Here is an 18611-nt window from a genome sequence, read left to right as displayed (position 1 = left end):
TGAGGCCTTGAGAATAGTGAGTGCAGCTCTGGAGTATAATACAGGATGTAGCCCAGGATCAGTACAGGGTAAGTAATGTAATGTATGTACACCGTGACTGCACCAGCAGAATAGTGAGTGCAGCTCTGGAGTATAATACAGGATGTAACTCAGGATCAGTAATGTAATGTATGTACACAGTGATTGCACCAGCAGAATAGTGAGTGCAGCTCTGGAGTATAATACAGGATGTAACTCCGGATCAGTACAAGATAAATAATGCTAAATATTTCATGCAGCTTTGGTATGTGTAAAGAAAACCATAATGAAATACAAAAAAAAAAAAAAAAAGAAAAGAAAGACCACATGAACAAAATGTACCTTTTACGCATAATAATGTACTGAGATGCACAGTTCCTACGCTAGTACTTGATATAAGGACATGCAGGTAGTATTTTAGTTGTCCTTTTATAAGCAGAAAGCAGCCTTCTATAGAAATACATGAAAGGATGACGGGCCGAACGAGCAAATATAATACAATGTTCCTGTCTTCTGAACATGACACCTTTAAAGACTAGGAGCAGCTGCTATTTTTATCCAACTACTTAGCAGCTTGTTAACTTCAGGGGAAAATAAGAAGAGAGGATACTAAACGACAAGTGAAAAAAAGAAAGAAAAAAGATGTGCAAACAGAAAATGTAAAAAATAATAATAATAATAATAATAATAATAATAATAATAATAATAATAATAATAGAAAAAGGAAATAAAATAATAATCTGCATAGGTCCATCCCACTGTCCTGCTCAGCGGAGCAGACCAGTAATACTGACGGCAGTGCCGGGACTGTTACATGAGGGACACCATCGGTGTCCTACGGACTCCTTTGCTATATATGCGTCAGTTGGGTATCCATCATGGTGTCCGTTATTTTATCAGAAAAAAGTGCAACATGCTGCGCTATTTCTTCAGACATTTTAGTCAGAATCTGCAAGAGGCTCCTAACGGAGATGTAAAAACATACTAAAGGCTCCTGGTTTATCTTGGACAATTTTTAATTTTTTTTTTGGCAAATAAAAATGTTTAAAAAAATAAATTTAAATTGACTTGAGCAGTGTATTTTGTAGCATTTTTCCCCATACAGTGTCTTTACATTGCATTCTTCCATTATTTTAATAGGTGCCCCCCTATATTACTTTTTTTATTGAGCTGTATGGTAAAAAAAAAAAAAAAAAAAAGCATTGGTGAGAGGGAAAAATGCCAGTCCCAGAGTATGCTGCAATTTGAAGAAAAATACCACTTACTGGAAAGATAAGGGTAAAAAAAAAAAAAACACACCCCATTACTTCTAAATATACAAGGCACTTACTAATGTAGTGTGATTGTCCATATTGCCTCCATTGCTGGCTGGATTCATTTTTCCATCACATTATACATGGTTACAACCACCCTGCAATCCAGCAGTGGTGGCCATGCTTGCACACCAGAGAGGCCAGCGATTTTTCCTATAGTGTGCAAGCACGACCACTGCTACTGGATTGCAGGGTGGCCGTAACCATGGAAACAAGTAGTGTATAATGTGATGGAAAAATTAATCCAGCCAGCAAAGGAAGCAATATGGACAATCACAATACATTAGTATGTGCCTTGTATTAACTTTCTCTACATGATAAATGCCATTTGCTGCAGTGAGACAACCCCTTTAAAGGGGACTTCCCATCTCAGCCATTCATGGCACTGCATAAGACAGGTATTCCGATTTCTGCTATGAATTACATGAACCGCTGAGGTGTGAATACCCCTTTGACATAATTAGCCAAGTCATCCTCGGCCATAACTCCGCTTTCCTATAGCTCTCACCCTCGTTTTCCTGTAATACAGAAGGCTTCATACACACTGTGCTCATAGCTTAAAAGGGTTTTTCCAGGATTACCTCTGGATAGGTAATCAGTATCTGATTGGTGGGGACCCCAACCAATAAGCCGTTTTGAGAAGACACCGGTTCTTCTGTGAGCGCCACAGCCTTCTCCGTCCTCACCAAGCACAGCGCCGTACATTGTATAGAGGCCGTGCTTGGTATTGCAGCACAGCCCTATTCAGTTTAAAGGGGCTGATCTGCTCCTGGGCCACGTGACACATGAACGTGTCGTCACTTAGCCTAGGAAAAGCCGAGAGAAGGCCGTGGCACTCATAGGAGCGCCGCTGCCTGCTCGAACAGCTGATAGGCGGGGGTCCTGGGTGTTGGACCTCCACGGATCAGATACTGATGACCTAGCCTGAGGGAAGGTCATCAGTATAAAAATCTCGGAAAAAAAGTCACATCCCTCAGTCATGAGCCATGAATCTAATGGAAAATCACAATGGGATGCAGCGCAGACGAGAAACGGCTGTGAGGCTTGGAGGATAAAGTCAGATAGTGGATGGATTTATATATTTTTTTTTACCAATAGATCCTTTGGCGGCAATCGCTACGGCCTCCAGGAGAACCTGCACAATTCCAGCTCGAATTCGGGGGGAATCCTTCTTATGCAAATCGAGATGTCCGAGGATCTGCTGGATCACGTGATGAGAGTACTGCGCCTGATTTATAGGGAGTACAATGGTTTAGGCATCACATGCAGTAGAGACGGGACATCACCTGTACACCATATGGATTCAACAACAAATCACACAGATAATACTACAACCAACAGGAGTTAGAATACTGGTACCTCAAGCCGACCCTACAAAAAAGAATCCTGGTGCTCCTAGATCCTCAAGGACGTGAGCATTGTGGAACCTTTCCTTCAGAGCTCTTGGCATCGATACAGTGGAGTTGCAGTCCGTTCACGGTCCTTACCTTTACTAGTCTGTTAGCTCACATTCTACTTGCTATAACTCCCCTTAGTACACTCAAACACTTCTTCAGGTGTCTCTCCAATGTTACTCTCCCAGTATCAGGCATGGAGAGGCACCCCTGCACACTGGCCAGTACAGTTGCTGAGTTAACTGTACAATGCCCAGCGAGCATGGAGCACAGGTCCCAAACTAATTGAGCCATGTTCGTGCGTTTGCCTCAGCTGCTGTAATCACATATGTAGCAGAGGCTGCTGTAATCACAGGTCTTTATTATCGCAAAACAATGTGTGCTTCGCAGTTTAGATTACATGTGAGAGTTATTTTAGCTATATTTTTGAAAGTACAAGGGCTGGCAAAGCTGATCCTGAACAACCTCTTTAATATCTTCCAGTCGCACTGTGCGATTTCTTAAAGTATTTCCTGACAGCTTATAGTTAGCTTCAAAGGAAATAATCATTGGTGGCTATGGAAATCAAAAGATGATGATGAAATTACAGGTTAATATAGACATGAATATTCTTTACTGTATTATATCCCCCCCCCCCCCCCCATCCACCATTCAATATTGCATCAGTATTTCTCTCTCATGGGCAGATACAACAGAAAGATGATGTAAATGTGATATACAGTACTGTTGCCTTTTATTGATTTCTATGAGAAGAATATGTCTGACTAATTAAAGGGCATCTGTCAGCAGTTTTGTCCCTATGACACTGGCTGACCTGTTACATTTGCGCTTGGCAGCTGAAGGCATCTGTGTTGGTCCCATGTTCCTATGTGCCCGAGAAAAGTTTTTTTATATATGCAAATGAGCCTCTAGGAGCAACGGGGGTGTTGCCGTTACACCTAGATACTCTGCTCTCTCTGCAACTGCCACACAGTTTATTGACATGGCCAGGCGTGATCATGTTTTCACTGCCTGGCCCTGTCAAAGTGAGTCTCTAGGAGTAATGGCAACGCCCCCGTTGCTCCTAGAGCCTCATTTGCATATATTAAAACATCATTTTTCTCAGCAATGCAGGCACATATGGACATGGGACCAACACAGATGTCATCAGCTTTCAAGAGCACATGTAACAGGTCAGCCAGTGTCATAGGTGCAAAACTGCTGACAGATGCCCTTTAAGTATCCTCCCAAACAAAGAGGAATTGTCAGCCTGCAGTCTCAAGAACAACGATATATTTAGTGTTATATGTAAACAGCAATTCACAGAAAAAGTGAGAAACCAAATCATCTCCGGTGTTCAGGCAGCATGCACACAAAAAAAAAAAATTTGAGAGATGGAGATATAGAGAGATGGAGATATAAACTCGACAGCTATCAAAGCTGCCTGTAAGGGACAGGACCGCGGCCACCCACCTGAATGGAATACATGATGATCTTGAAGCAGGAAACCGCAAACTCGTTGGACTCCCACAACTTGTGATGGTCTAAATGCCTACAAAATGAAGGAAGGATAACTGGGTTGAAATGTATAAAGTGTGGTTGGGCTGTCAGAGCACAATGGGAGTTGTAGTTTCACAACATCCGGCAAGCGACAGGCTGGGAGACCATCTATGGACTGTTCTGCCATGCAAACTGCAAAAAGGTCTGCAGAAATGTGACCGTGATAACAGGGTTAAAGGTCATACTGACTGGGAGTCCAGGCAGCAGGAGGAGCTGAGCAGACGTTTTGTTAGGAAAACATTCAGTATGACCTGTAATCTACCGATTAAAAATCAGTTTTTTGTATGCTTAGGAGTCCAGTGGGCGGCCCTATCAGTGATTGACAGCCTTCCCTTGTGACTATGCATACAGAGTTAGATGTCGATCACTGATGGGGCCGCCCAATGGACTACCAAGCATAAAAAGAGCAGAGATATAAATGAATAAATATCAAGATATACTGAATATTTCCCCATAAAACTGCTGCCTGCAGATTGCAGTGGATTTTCAAGGCGACGGCCTCACAGCTTTTTCCAGCACACTTGGCCTACCAGCTACGTTTTGCAGTCAAGCTTTTCCCTGTCCCTAGCTACCTCATTCATTTTCAACTCTCTAAGGGACGGACAGTAATTACAAAATAGGCCATTTATTTACAATCTTATTATTCTTATTCTATGCCAATTCATTTTACAATGTTCTATACACAGGCATACAATCAAAAGGATAAAATTCTGTCTGCCTGCTGCAGCCACTAGGGGGAGCTTTACCTGTACGGTTTATTTATTGATTTCTATAATGACACAGTTAGCTCATCGGTCCCTCAAGTGGTGTCTGCAGGGAGACAGCATTTTGGAATTCAACCCTATGCCTATGCAGGGGATTTGGAGCTCTGTATCAGGAAAACTGAGCTGTCAGAAATCAATGTCGGCACATCACTAACATGGCTAGAGCTTGTCCAACACCCTTCACATGGCTCAGGCTGCTTTTGACTGTAAATACATGGAGACAAGTAATCATTTTCTTTGTTTTCCACCCTCTCGTTGGCTGGTTTTCCAGTGCACTCCATGCGGGCAATATCTAATGAGCTCCACCTGTGTTCGGCGGGCTACGTGGTATAATAATGGCGCACGTTATCTGTAACTTAATTAAGTGGCATGGTAACTGTGCTGCGGCACTAAATATCTGCATCTGTCCACCATCTCATTACACACGTCAGCCATACAAGTTGTTTCTACCTTCCACTATGCAGAAAGTACACAGTCGATTTATGGAAAGAAGAGGGGGGGGGAAGGCACAGATAGCAGAAGAATACGGGGATTAAAGTAAATGATGTGTGGGCCTTGTGTATATATATATATATATAAAAAAAAAAACAAAAAAAAAAAAACACCACCAACAAGTGGGGGGCGCCTCCGCAGGGATCAATAAAATCTAGAACCTTTGCTAGAAAAAAAAAACAGCGATGATCACCTTTAACGCCGCATCCTTGGCTAGTGATCCTGCCAAAACAGAGGCCAACGCATACCACTTGGGTTGTGGATTTTACAGAAAATGTATTTAACCCTTTACATAATATGAGCAACTGGGATGCTAGAGAACGACTCCCCTTTGTTAGGTCAAGTACGAGCCCCAGTTATGCAATTCCATTCCCAGGGGATATTTATTATGTGTCCAGAAGACATGGCTGGCCACAACACTTTCTCCAGCGCTGCGCCTAACTGGCTCTGATTATCATATGGTTGTATTTCATCTTAATGGGACTTAAAGGGGTTGTCCGTTTTATATTAAAGACCTATCCTCAGGATAGGTCATCAATACCAGATTGGCAGGGGTCTGACTCCTGGCAGCCCCGCCGATCATCTGTTCGAAGAGAAAGCAGCGCTCGTACAAGTGATGCCTTCTCGTCAGTTTACCTGCTCGCCATCGCAACTGCAGTGTTGAACAGGTGTAGTTACATCTCAGCCGTCCCATTCACTTCCCTGGGGTGGATCTGTAGCATTCACTTGAATAGGAAGCAGTCATTCCATTGAAATGAATGGGACGGCTGAGATGTAATTACACTGCTCATCGCTGCGATGGCCAGCAGGTAAACAATGAAGGGAAGGCTGCGCTCATACAAGCGCTGCTTTCTCTTCAAACATCTGATTGGCGAAGGTGCCGGGAGTCAGACCCCGCTGATCTGATATTGATGACCTATCCTGAAGATAGGTCATCTATATAAATAAAGCGGACAACCCCTTTAAATATTGATGTCTATACTCAGGATAGGTGATCGATATCTGATCAGTGGGGGTCTGACTCCCGGCACTCCAGTTGGAACGGGATGTGGTGCTCGGACGAGCGCTGCTGTGTCTTCTTGAGCCTGTGACATCATGTTTATCAGTCACATGGCCTATGCGTAGCCCCATTCAAGTTAACAAGATGCAATATCCAGCACAGCCACTATACCATGCATGGCGCTGTGCTTGGTAATACTATGAAGAGGCTGCAGCACTAGACCAAGAACTGCAGACCCTTACAACAGCTGATAGGCAGGGTTGCTGGGTGTCGGACCCCCACCAACCCGAGGATAGGTCATCAATATGCAAGTCCTGGAAGACCCTTTTAAGAATCTGTTAATGTGGGTTCATGGCAGAACATGGTACAATTTTTAGACTACTACTCTGCCCATATTACCAATGAAGGATAGCAGGTTGCAATGAAACTCATAGCTTTGACCATTACCAGGATCACGGCAGCCGTAGATGTGAGAGAGAACGTCAAGACAAAATACAGCTCTCAACCCACGAAATCATATCTAAAAGTGATTGTCCCACTTGATGAGGGGTTAATATTCAGCACCGAAAGAGAACAAATTACTACAGGATGGAGAATTTTTTTTTTTTCAGTTTAAAGGGGTTGCCAAGTTTTTAAAACCCGTTGTCATACACCCTCTTAGGGATTTCTGAGTTAATACAGGGGGGTCCGCTGTTCAGCATCTCTTGGCCAGAGTGGAGAATGGTTATAGAGAACATTTCTCATTCTGGAGGACCTTCCCTGTCCTGCATTGCACAGGCAGCACATTGATATAAATGGACATTGTGTAATGATTAATTTCTCCTGTGGTGGCGCTGCACAGAAACTGAACACTTACTGCCCGCTTTCCCCACAGATTACATCTGATCCATGGAGATGCCAGCGGGAGGATGCTCTGTTATCAGATTATCATCAAGGGAACCTTCTAACAAGTAGGGACTGTACAAAGAGAGCAAAGGGTGAGACAAAAAGAGACTTGTCCCTGTTCATAGGTGCTTAGTGAAGCAGGAGCAGGCTCGGACTGGCCCACAGGGGTACAGGTGAATCCCCCCCGGTGGGCCCTAAACAAAGTGGGTCCCTAGTCTTCAAACCCCTGCACAAGTGGCGCATAACACAGTAGACTTACTGCACTCCATATATATATTCATTGTCCAGCACCTCCACCAGCCTATGTTCATATAAAAAACCTGATAGATTATTAAAGGGGTTGTCCAAGTTATATTTATTGATGACCTATCCTCAGGACAGGTCATCAATATCAGATCGGCGGGGGTCCGACACCCGGCACCCCCGACGATCAGCTGTTTGACGAGAAGGTGTGCGCAGTGTCAGCGCTGCCTCCTCTTCACTGTTTACCTTCTCGCCGTTGCATCTGCAGTGGTGAGCAGGTGTAATTACACCCAAGCCGTCCCATTCATTTCAATAGGAAAGCTTGGGTGTAATTACACCTGCTCACCACTGCAGATCCAACGGCGAGAAGGTAAACAGTGAAGAGGAGGCAGCGCTGACACCGTGCGAGTCTCCTCTTCAAACAGCTGATCGGAGGGGGTGCCGGGTGTCGGACCCCCTCCGATCTGATATTGATGACCTATCCTGAGGATAGGTCATCAATAAATATAACTTGGACAACCCCTTTAAAGAAACTCCCCAGTGTATTATTATAGACCCGATCAGAGCTGAGAACTTCTAGATATAGAGGCAGTACAGCCAGTGTCCTCCTTCCCCAGAACCTACCTTCTCAAAGTTCCTGCAGGGACCCCCATATTCAATCATCTGGTAGCACCTTGCTGCTGTGTGAGCAAGTAATGCTTGAATGTATCCGTACGGTGGGCCCAAAAATTTATTTTACTGGTGGGGCCTAGGCACCCCAGTCCGACATTGAGCAGGAGGAGTGGATTGATAGGTTCAAGGTGCTAACTTCACCTTGGGGACCAGTCCTTTGCACTGGAAAGGCGAATAAAGTAAAACTGCATGAAGCGAGTTTACACGGGGTTCTGAGAATGTTAGGAAGAAGCCTTATGGGCAGCGAGTACTACGGAACAGGTGCAGCACAGGAGAAGTCCAGCAGACGGGGGCAACAGGATATAATGGGGAATCAGAGGTCACTGGCTGGGTGTAGCGACAACTAGGATTGGGGTAGTGGGAAATGTATGACAGCCATAAAGTAGTCAGGAAAAACTGGGTGACGAGGTGAATTGATATATTGTTTTACACTGGCGCTTAATCCTCTATATCCCATCACTCACGCTGCAGTACCGCAGTAGTATCGCCACTGCTGCAACAAAAACACAAACTAATATCGAGGATGTGGTTCCTAACATCCTAAACAGAGATGACCGTGCACACACAGCACTATTTCAAATATGTAAATGCACAATCACCGTCTTTCTCAGGACGAAGGATAACGTTTTATCTGAAATGCGTTTATGGTGAATTGAAATATCAAGGACATGGTTGTCAGCCAGTTTTCCACAAAACATATACACAGCCATTAAGAATCAGCTGAATAAAAGGATTTTAAAGATGTTTTGTCCTGATTCCTGCACCGTCGCTGCTGCTTCTCCCTGTACACGGATGAAAACATCCGGTGCCGGGGTAAGAGCAGCCAATGGCAGGCGGGGACAAGCCTCCCTAGTGTCACTCGCGATGCTAGGGGGGGCTCGTCCCTGTCTGCCATTGGCTGACCATGCATGTGCAGGGAGAAGCAGCAGCGACAGTGCGGGGACCAGGAGCGGGGTCAGTATATTACCGGTGAGGGGCCCGGCACATGTGAGGGGGGTTTGAGAAATTGGCTAACCCCTTTAACAAAGCGGATCGTGGGAGTGTCACAGCAAACTTTCAATTTTGGGATTATTTTGGAATGTTTTTCCAATATGAACATTTTACCCGTAAGGCAGCAGAAAATGATAACACACCAGTACATCATACTATTCAATGGGTCCAGATTCACTAGAAACATTGCAAGAGACAGATCTGCAGAGAAAAAATTAATAAAAAATTCAGGCGGCGGCTTTCCAGACGCGGTGACAGCAGTTTAACTCCAGGTAAATGATCCGCCTGGAAATGAAATGACAGGCTAATACCGTGAGGGAGGCCACGAGATCAATAACATGCGGACATTGCATCCTGTGGGACCCAATCAATTATATAACCTGACGGAGCGCGCGACAATTATTTTCAGTTTTAAGGCTTGACATGACAAATTCACCTGGTATTACCTAGGAGAAGTTGAACGAGAGGATACAAAGAAGATCTGAAGAACCTGCACCCCCAACCCCACCAGAAAGCGTGATTATGGGGGGGGTTGTCTGGTTCAGAAAACCAATTAGGGGATTCCAAATGAATAGAAGGAGGTCTCTCATTCAGGACCCTTACCGCCACTGTGCCATCATTATCTTGATATAGGACGTTCCCTACAGGATTGGCGAGTCCTTACTTATTTTTAATATTTATTACGGTTTTATTTGCTATATCACTTTTGCTTTATTTTTATGATTACCTTGGTAATACTTTTATTTATTTATTTTATTATAATTTACAATTTTGTAAAGAGCCAGTAGCATGGTCATATGATCGCTGGGACCAACGGAGCATAGACCTAGCTCAATGCTGTGTGTAGAGCCATCAGGGAGAGTGTGGGGTGTCGGGTGTCAGATCAATCGATACGTCCAGGCAGCCTGAAGAAGAGGTGGACACAATACAGTATTCTCTTCTGGGTGCATGGGTCCAGGTACCCGACACTGGGCTACTAGATCTCGAATAGAGCCGTTATACTAGAGCACAGTAAAAACACACCACTCTACAATAAGGCCCGTAAATAGCCGCCAAAAAAAAGGCATGGCAGCAGTCATTAAAGGGGTTTTCCCGTTAGCACCAGCATCCTTTAAAATAATCTTTTATAAGGGTCACAGTAATTTTTTTATATATTTATTTTACCTTTATTGTTCCTATCTCCGTTCAGGGCTGTGGTCACATGACCATGTCCATGCAGCTCTTTCCTATTTCCTGTGATGCTATGTCTATGGGCGGGGCAGTGATAGGGGAGTGTCTGTGATACTAGAAGAGAAACGGGGTGCCAGATGTCGGACCCTCGCCGATCTGGTATCCCAGAGCATAGGTTATCGATATTAAAAGCCCGGAGGACCCCTTTAAGAGTTTCAATGACTATGCAGGTAAAAAGCATACATCATGCCTGGTGCAGGACCTGAGGTGGTGGACATGAGACATGGATTAGCTGTAGCGTTATTCTGCATCATCGCCGTGTCATGCACAGAACTAGGCTTTGAACAATATATATCGGTTTTGCATAGAGTGTACTGAAATGTTTCAAAAGGATGGAAAGACATGACTGTGACTAAAGTCTCGCACTAAACCAACGAGCTGCACAATGTAGACCATACGCGTGTGTCCGTGATCACATGACCTACTTGGCCCTCGTCTTATATCTGTCATGCACAAGAGATGAGAGATGTGGGCTATACATTACTGGCCACCAAAACAGTCAGGACCTGTGAAGTTACCTCTACAGCCAGGCTCTAGTAGAGAGGAGGGAGGTTTCTCATGCAGCAAGCCAACGTCCAGCCAGTGAAAAAGCCCAATAAATATCCTTCATGTTTCTCAAACTTATATTTTTTTCAACATCAGACTATATTAAGGAGTTTGAAGGGAGTCCGTCACCAGGAAATTCCCCCGTTACACCAGGCACAATGACTAGGTCAGCTAAATGTAATGATGACCTTCACTTGGAGAGCCAGTTAGGTGCCCTGTGGGCGGTACCAAGCCACTCAGTGCACCGTTGCTCCTCCTGCTTCCTCTACCAGTCCCACCCTCTCCATCTTGACTGACATGGCCAGGTTCCTGCACCTTCATCTCAACTGGTCGCATATTATATATGTTTACGCCATACATTCATCCAGTGAATGAGAGAACCTTGGACATAAGATGTGCTTTGTGTGCAGCGACTGTACAAGGATTACAGCCGAGGGGTCACTGCCGAGAAGCTGCTAATGACCAGGAAGCGAAGCATCTCAAATCGCCATACTAGCAGGGGCAGTGTGAACTGCAGCAAACAGATCTGCCCAATAGTCTTGAAGGCAGGCTGCCGAAAACATGTGACTTCCTGGGGAGATCACAGAAGAAAAAGAGATAAAAAGAGAGAGGCGAGGCCCAAGAGGGACAGAGAGCAAGAGAGCGCGCCGATGGACAGAGAGCGAGAAAGCGCGCCGATGGACAGAGACAGAGAGAGACAGAGAGAGAGAGACAGAGAGACAGACAGACAGAGAGAGAGACAGAGAGAGACAGAGAGAGACAGAGAGAGACAGAGAAAGCCAATTCCACCCGCCCCCCCCCCCCCCCCCCTCCGTTATATCATCCCTCAACCCTGAATATGTCCCCCGGATTTACCCATTACCCCATATCATCTACCCCCCCCCCCCCCGCCAATCCACCCCCAGAAATCCTTAAATTTACTTGGTCCTGCTAATAAAGCTTATTTTGAATGAGACAGACACACGATAGACAGAGAGAGAGAGAGACAGACACACGATAGACAGAGAGAGAGAGAGACAGACACACGATAGACAGAGAGAGAGAGAGACAGACACACGATAGACAGAGAGAGAGAGAGACAGACACACGATAGACAGAGAGAGAGAGAGACAGACACACGATAGACAGAGAGAGAGAGAGACAGACACACGATAGACAGAGAGAGAGAGAGAGACAGACACACGATAGACAGAGAGAGAGAGAGAGACAGACACACGATAGACAGAGAGAGAGAGACAGACACACACACGATAGACAGAGAGAGAGAGACAGACACACACACGATAGACAGAGAGAGAGAGACAGACACACACACGATAGACAGAGAGAGAGAGACAGACACACACACGATAGACAGAGAGAGAGACAGACACACGATAGACAGAGAGAGAGACAGACACACGATAGACAGAGAGAGAGAGACAGACACACGATAGACAGAGAGAGAGAGACAGACACACGATAGACAGAGAGAGAGAGACAGACACACGATAGACAGAGAGAGAGAGACAGACACACGATAGACAGAGAGAGAGAGACAGACACACGATAGACAGAGAGAGAGAGACAGACACACGATAGACAGAGAGAGAGAGACAGACACACGATAGACAGAGAGAGAGAGACAGACACACGATAGACAGAGAGAGAGAGACAGACACACGATAGACAGAGAGAGAGAGACAGACACACGATAGACAGAGAGAGAGAGACAGACACACGATAGACAGAGAGAGAGAGACACACACACGATAGACAGAGAGAGAGAGACACACACACGATAGACAGAGAGAGAGAGACACACACACGATAGACAGAGAGAGAGAGACAGACACACGATAGACAGAGAGAGAGAGACAGACACACGATAGACAGAGAGAGAGAGACACACACGATAGACAGAGAGAGAGAGACACACGATAGACAGAGAGAGACACACGATAGACAGAGAGAGACACACGATAGACAGAGAGAGACACACGATAGACAGAGAGAGACACACGATAGACAGAGAGAGACACACGATAGACAGAGAGAGACACACGATAGACAGAGAGAGACACACGATAGACAGAGAGAGACACACGATAGACAGAGAGAGACACACGATAGACAGAGAGAGACACACGATAGACAGAGAGAGACACACGATAGACAGAGAGAGACACACGATAGACAGAGAGAGACACACGATAGACAGAGAGAGAGACGATAGACAGAGAGAGACGATAGACAGAGAGAGACGATAGACAGACGAGGCCACAAGACAGAGAGAGACAGAGACGGACAGCAAGACAAGACAGACTAGACAGCGAGGCGAGACAAGACAGAGATGGAGGACAGATGCAAGACAATCAGACAGATGATATAGACAAACAAGTCGGCAATATAATTTATCTGAGTAAGTTGTTTATAAATTGGTTGCTATGACTACGTCCATGGACATAGGATATTATATTTTTTAAATTCAGTAAGGATGTGGATGTTGACATGGAGAAGTTGCGATCAGAATAAAAACCTCCATGGTTTACACTGCAGCCTGCATCCAGAGAACCAAAAAAATAGCATCAAACAGATACAAGGTTTCCATGATGACGTCACACATCACCTCTCCAGGTCTGATTCAGTAAATAGGTGTGTTCTGCGAAAAATCACAACTCACAGAGTTCTGCACTGTGTTGTGCCTCCATTATTCCTCTGGGAAGTACAACTAAACTGACAGTTGAGTGTGGCTATCCCCCCTTGTCGATAGGCTGTGCTCTACACTCTCTGACACTACCCAACCAGTGGTGTCGTCAGCCCGTGTACAGATGCACCCCATCAACAAAAGGGATGCTAACACCCAGTAGTCAATTTGTTCAAACGTTTCCAGGAAGAATAACAGAGGAATGGCACAAAGCAGAATTCTATGAATTGCGATGGTATGCGAGTACGTTATATACTAAAACAGATATGTCAGGAAAGCGGGCTTAGCTTATTCGCCGCCTCCTCCTCGGGTTCACGTCAGTCCCTTCTGAAGAAAACTGCAGCGCCCTAATAATCCAGCAGCAGCAAAGACATCTCTTCACTTACAGAGCTTGTTCTGTAAAGCCCGGATCATTCATAAAAGACTAAAGCAATAACCCCCCCGATACCGCACTACCATCGCCGAGCGCACGGGCACTGCACTAATTGGCCATAAGGGCCTGAATCAGGAGGCTCCACAAGAGCAGGGATAATGGGCAGCTAATTAGGACGTTGCTTCATTACTCGGGGAGCGCAGATTTTGTCTTTTTCCCCACTGTGAAGCACTGCAATGATCTAATACCAGACAATACGCTCCCCTCTAATGAATAGCTTCAAAAGGACCGAGGAACCGTCTGATTTCCCAACATTAAATGGGAGCACTTAAGGATAAAAAAAATATTTCTAAGGCAGCCGGGGCCAATTCATAGAAAAGTAATAAAAGGGGATTTAAAAGAGACATTAAATCGGGTAAATGTTGGTGGTTTACACCATTCCTAATGGCCACCTGAGGAGTTGGGAGGTGAGTCTCCTCCACAGTATCCAGGTGCTCACACTGGAAAGGGGAGGTCCACGCTACGGAGGGGTGGGAAATGCTGAACAGGCTCCAAAAACTGCAGTTCCTACACAAAGTGACCGATAATTGGCCATTAATAGAAACATACTGTCACCGTGCAACAGTACCAGAGGTGGAGGGCTCTCTCAGTTAGGGGTGGGCGATATATGCGATATGCACAATATGAATCTGTGCAATTATACAGATTTTGTCCATATCGCATATACCGCCGGACCGCGATATGACCACAAAGCAGTAGTGAATTGAAGAAGCTTCTCAACGCTCCGTGGCTCCGGCTCCCGACTCCGCACCGTGCTGTACTGGAGTGGCCAGGGCCTGGCGTGCACACGCTATGTGTGACGTCAGGACCGACTCCCGCCCAATGCATGCTGGGAAGAAGACGCAACACCTGCGGTCTGCCGAGCACCCTGCAGGAAGGGCAAGTATAGCGATTCTTCTGGGGGGGGGGGGGTATCTATTTGCAAAGGATGGCACTGGCGCTGGGGGACATGTCTGATGAAAGATGATGGCACTGGCGCTGGGGGACATGTCTGATGAAAGATGATGGCAAATGCCATGGGGCTGATGGTACTGGCTCTTAGGGACATGTCTGATGGCAGATGATGGCAATTGCCATGGGGCTTGGGGCTGATGGCACTGGCTCTGGGGGACATGTATGATGGCAAATGCCATGGGGCTGATGGCACTGGCTCTTAGGGACATGTCTGATGGCAGATGATGGCAAATGCCATGGGGCTTGGGGCTGATGGCACTGGCTCTGGGTGGGACACATGTATGATGATGGCAATTGGCAAATGCCATGGGGCTGATGGCACTGGCTCTGGGACAAGTTTTGTAATCTGTATTTTCTATATACATACAGAAGAAAACAATATATTGCAATATAGATTTTAGGCCATATCGCCCACCCCTACTCTCAATTCAATAGTACAAGAAGTGGAGCGGCTGTCACCATGCAACAGTACAAGAAGTGGAGCGGCTGTCACCATGCAACAGTACAAGAAGTGGAGCGGCTGTCACCATGCAACAGTACAAGAAGTGGAGCGGCTGTCACCATGCAACAGTACAAGAAGTGGAGCGGCTGTCACCATGCAACAGTACAAGAAGTGGAGAGGCTGTCACCATGCAACAGTACAAGAAGTGGAGCGGCTGTCACCATGCAACAGTACAAGAAGTGGAGAGGCTGTCACCATGCAACAGTACAAGAAGTGGAGCGGCTGTCACCATGCAACAGTACAAGAAGTGGAGCGGCTGTCACCATGCAACAGTACAAGAAGTGGAGCGGCTGTCACCATGCAACAGTACAAGAAGTGGAGCGGCTGTCACCATACAAGTGCATGGGAGTTTCATAAATTACTACAATGTAGACTACGAGCAGCAGCTCCCCTGCCGGCCACCTCTTATCTGCGCTGCAGCAGTGGCCGGGAGGGGAGCTGCTGCGCATGCGTGCCTATGTGCCATCAAACAGTCCAGCCCAGGGAAGAGGCTGGTGCTTTTTCTTATAGTGTGCAGACATGACCACTGCTACTGGATTGCAGGGTGGTCTTAACCATGGAAACGGGCAGTGTATAATGTGATGGAAAAATTAATGCAACCAGCAAAAGAAGCAATATGGACAATCACAATACATTAGTAAGTGCCTTGTATTAACGTTCTCTACATGATAAATGCTATTTGCTGAAGTGAGAGAACCTCTTTAACTCCCTACAATTCCAGTTAAATTGGAGACAACCCCTTTAATGGTAAGACAGGCCAGATTTGGGCTTATGTCCCCCATGACTGTCAGTCTACTGTATATTCTATAGGCAGAGTTTTACTATTATTTGGACTGTAAGATCTAAGACCTATAAGCAACACAATAATGAGAAAAGCAACATTTCTGATAATTCCAACTTTATTGGATGCTTAGGGTAGTGGAGGGGTTACTACCTGCTTCCTTGGTGGTCTAGGGCAGTGGGGGAAATGATGCTTCCAACCCTGGTGAACTTGGGTAATAGTGACGTTAATGTTACCATCTTTGATGGTCTAGAGCAGCGGAGGGACTAAAGTTTTCTACTATAGTAGTCTATAGTAATCGGAGGGTTAAAAATGTGCTTCCCTGGTGGGCTAAGGTCGTGGACAGGTTAAGGTTTGCTTCCCTATTAAGTCAAGGTTATTCGCTGGTCTAAAGTTTGCTTCAGTGGTGGTCAAGGCTAATGGACAGGTTAACATCCGATCCCCTGGTGGTCTAGAGTAATATAAGGTTTAATATTTGCTTCCCTGGTAGTCCCTTATGACATCCTACAGTAGGATAAACTAGCACAGATCCGGCATCATACTCACGCAAACACGGGTCGGACGGCATTATTCATATTCCCATAAGCAGCTCTGCCCAGAAGTTCCCGGAAGCAGTTTTCAGCCAGGACAGCGGGATTCTCCTCTTTGTCACCGACGACAGAAGGGGATGCAGGTGGAGCCGTGCGACTGGGGAAAATGCATCAATCAATACAAGCTTTGCTTACTGGAGATGGCCGACAGAACGCGTGAGGAGGAAGACGATTGATGTATGGCTCTCATTTAGCGAAAAACAATAAGGTCTGCGCTGATGGATTTAAATAGAAGCAGAGAAGTCATACACTTTATGGTTCTGACTATTTCAGTGTCACATCTGAGCCGTGTCACTCCGAGAAGCCTCTAAATACATGACTGGTCCAAGGTAAGTAACGTAATGTATGTGCACAGAATAGTGAGTGCAGCTCTGGAGTATAATACAGGATGTAACTCAGGATCAGTACAGGACAAGTAATGTAATGTATGTACACAGTGACTGCACCAGCAGAATAGTGAGTGCAGCTCTGGAGTATAATACCGGATGTAACTCAGGATCAGTACAGGATAAGTAATGTATTGTATGTACACAGTGACTGCACCAGCAGAATAGTGAGTGCAGCTCTGGAGTATAATACAGGATGTAACTCAGGATCAGTACAGGATAAGTAATGTATGTACACAGTGACTGCACCAGCAGAATAGTGAGTGCAGCTCTGGAGTATAATACCGGATGTAACTCAGGATCAGTACAGGACAAGTAATGTAATGTATGTACACAGTGACTGCACCAGCAGAATAGTGAGTGCAGCTCTGGAGTATAATACCGGATGTAACTCAGGATCAGTACAGGATAAGTAATGTATTGTATGTACACAGTGACTGCACCAGCAGAATAGTGAGTGCAGCTCTGGAGTATAATACAGGATGTAACTCAGGATCAGTACAGGATAAGTAATGTATGTACACAGTGACTGCACCAGCAGAATAGTGAGTGCAGCTCTGGAGTATAATACCGGATGTAACTCAGGATCAGTACAGGACAAGTAATGTAATGTATGTACACAGTGACTGCACCAGCAGAATAGTGAGTGCAGCTCTGGAGTATAATACAGGATGTAACTCAGGATCAGTACAGGATAAGGGTACTTTCACACTTGCGTTGTTTGATTCCGGCAGGCAGTTCCATTGCCTGAACTGACTGCCTGATCAGGCAAACTGTATGCAAACGGATGTCATTTTTTCTGACTGATCAGGCATTTTTCTGACTGATCAGGATCCTGATCAGTCAGAAAAATGCCTGATCAGACAGAAAAATGTATTGCAATACCGGATCCGTTTTTCCGGTGTCATCAGGCAAAACGGATCCGTTTTTTTGTTTTTTTTCATTTTTAAAGGTCTGCGCATGCGCAGACCGGAAGGACGGATCCGGCATTCTGAATGCCGGATCCGGCACTAATACATTCCTATGGAAAAAAATGCCGGATCCGGCATTCAGGCAAGTCTTCAGTTTTTTTCGCCGGAGATAAAACCGTAGCATGCTACGGTTTTCTCTTTTGCCTGATCAGTCAAAACAACTGAACTGAAGACATCCTGATGCAAACTGAACGGATTACTCTCCATTCAGAATGCATGGGG

General features: G+C 45.5%; 1 protein-coding gene across 3 annotated transcripts in view; it reads right to left on the bottom strand.

The window, feature by feature from the left end:
• The window catches only part of EFR3A (EFR3 homolog A), a 121149-nt gene that overhangs the window by 41137 nt on the left and 61401 nt on the right, over nucleotides 1–18611 (bottom strand). For all 3 annotated transcript variants that reach the window (XM_044294172.1, XM_044294170.1, XM_044294171.1), the window contains 3 exons: nucleotides 16989–17129; nucleotides 4178–4256; nucleotides 2424–2559 (listed from right to left, as the gene is read on the bottom strand). In XM_044294172.1, coding sequence (XP_044150107.1) covers nucleotides 2424–2559; nucleotides 4178–4256; nucleotides 16989–17129 — 356 coding nt within the window. The remainder of the gene's footprint in view (nucleotides 1–2423; nucleotides 2560–4177; nucleotides 4257–16988; nucleotides 17130–18611) is intronic.

The sequence above is a fragment of the Bufo gargarizans genome, chromosome 5 (genome assembly GCF_014858855.1).
Source record: "Bufo gargarizans isolate SCDJY-AF-19 chromosome 5, ASM1485885v1, whole genome shotgun sequence".
Taxonomy (NCBI): Eukaryota; Metazoa; Chordata; class Amphibia; order Anura; family Bufonidae; genus Bufo; species Bufo gargarizans.
This window is presented reverse-complemented; position numbering and strand designations above follow the sequence as displayed.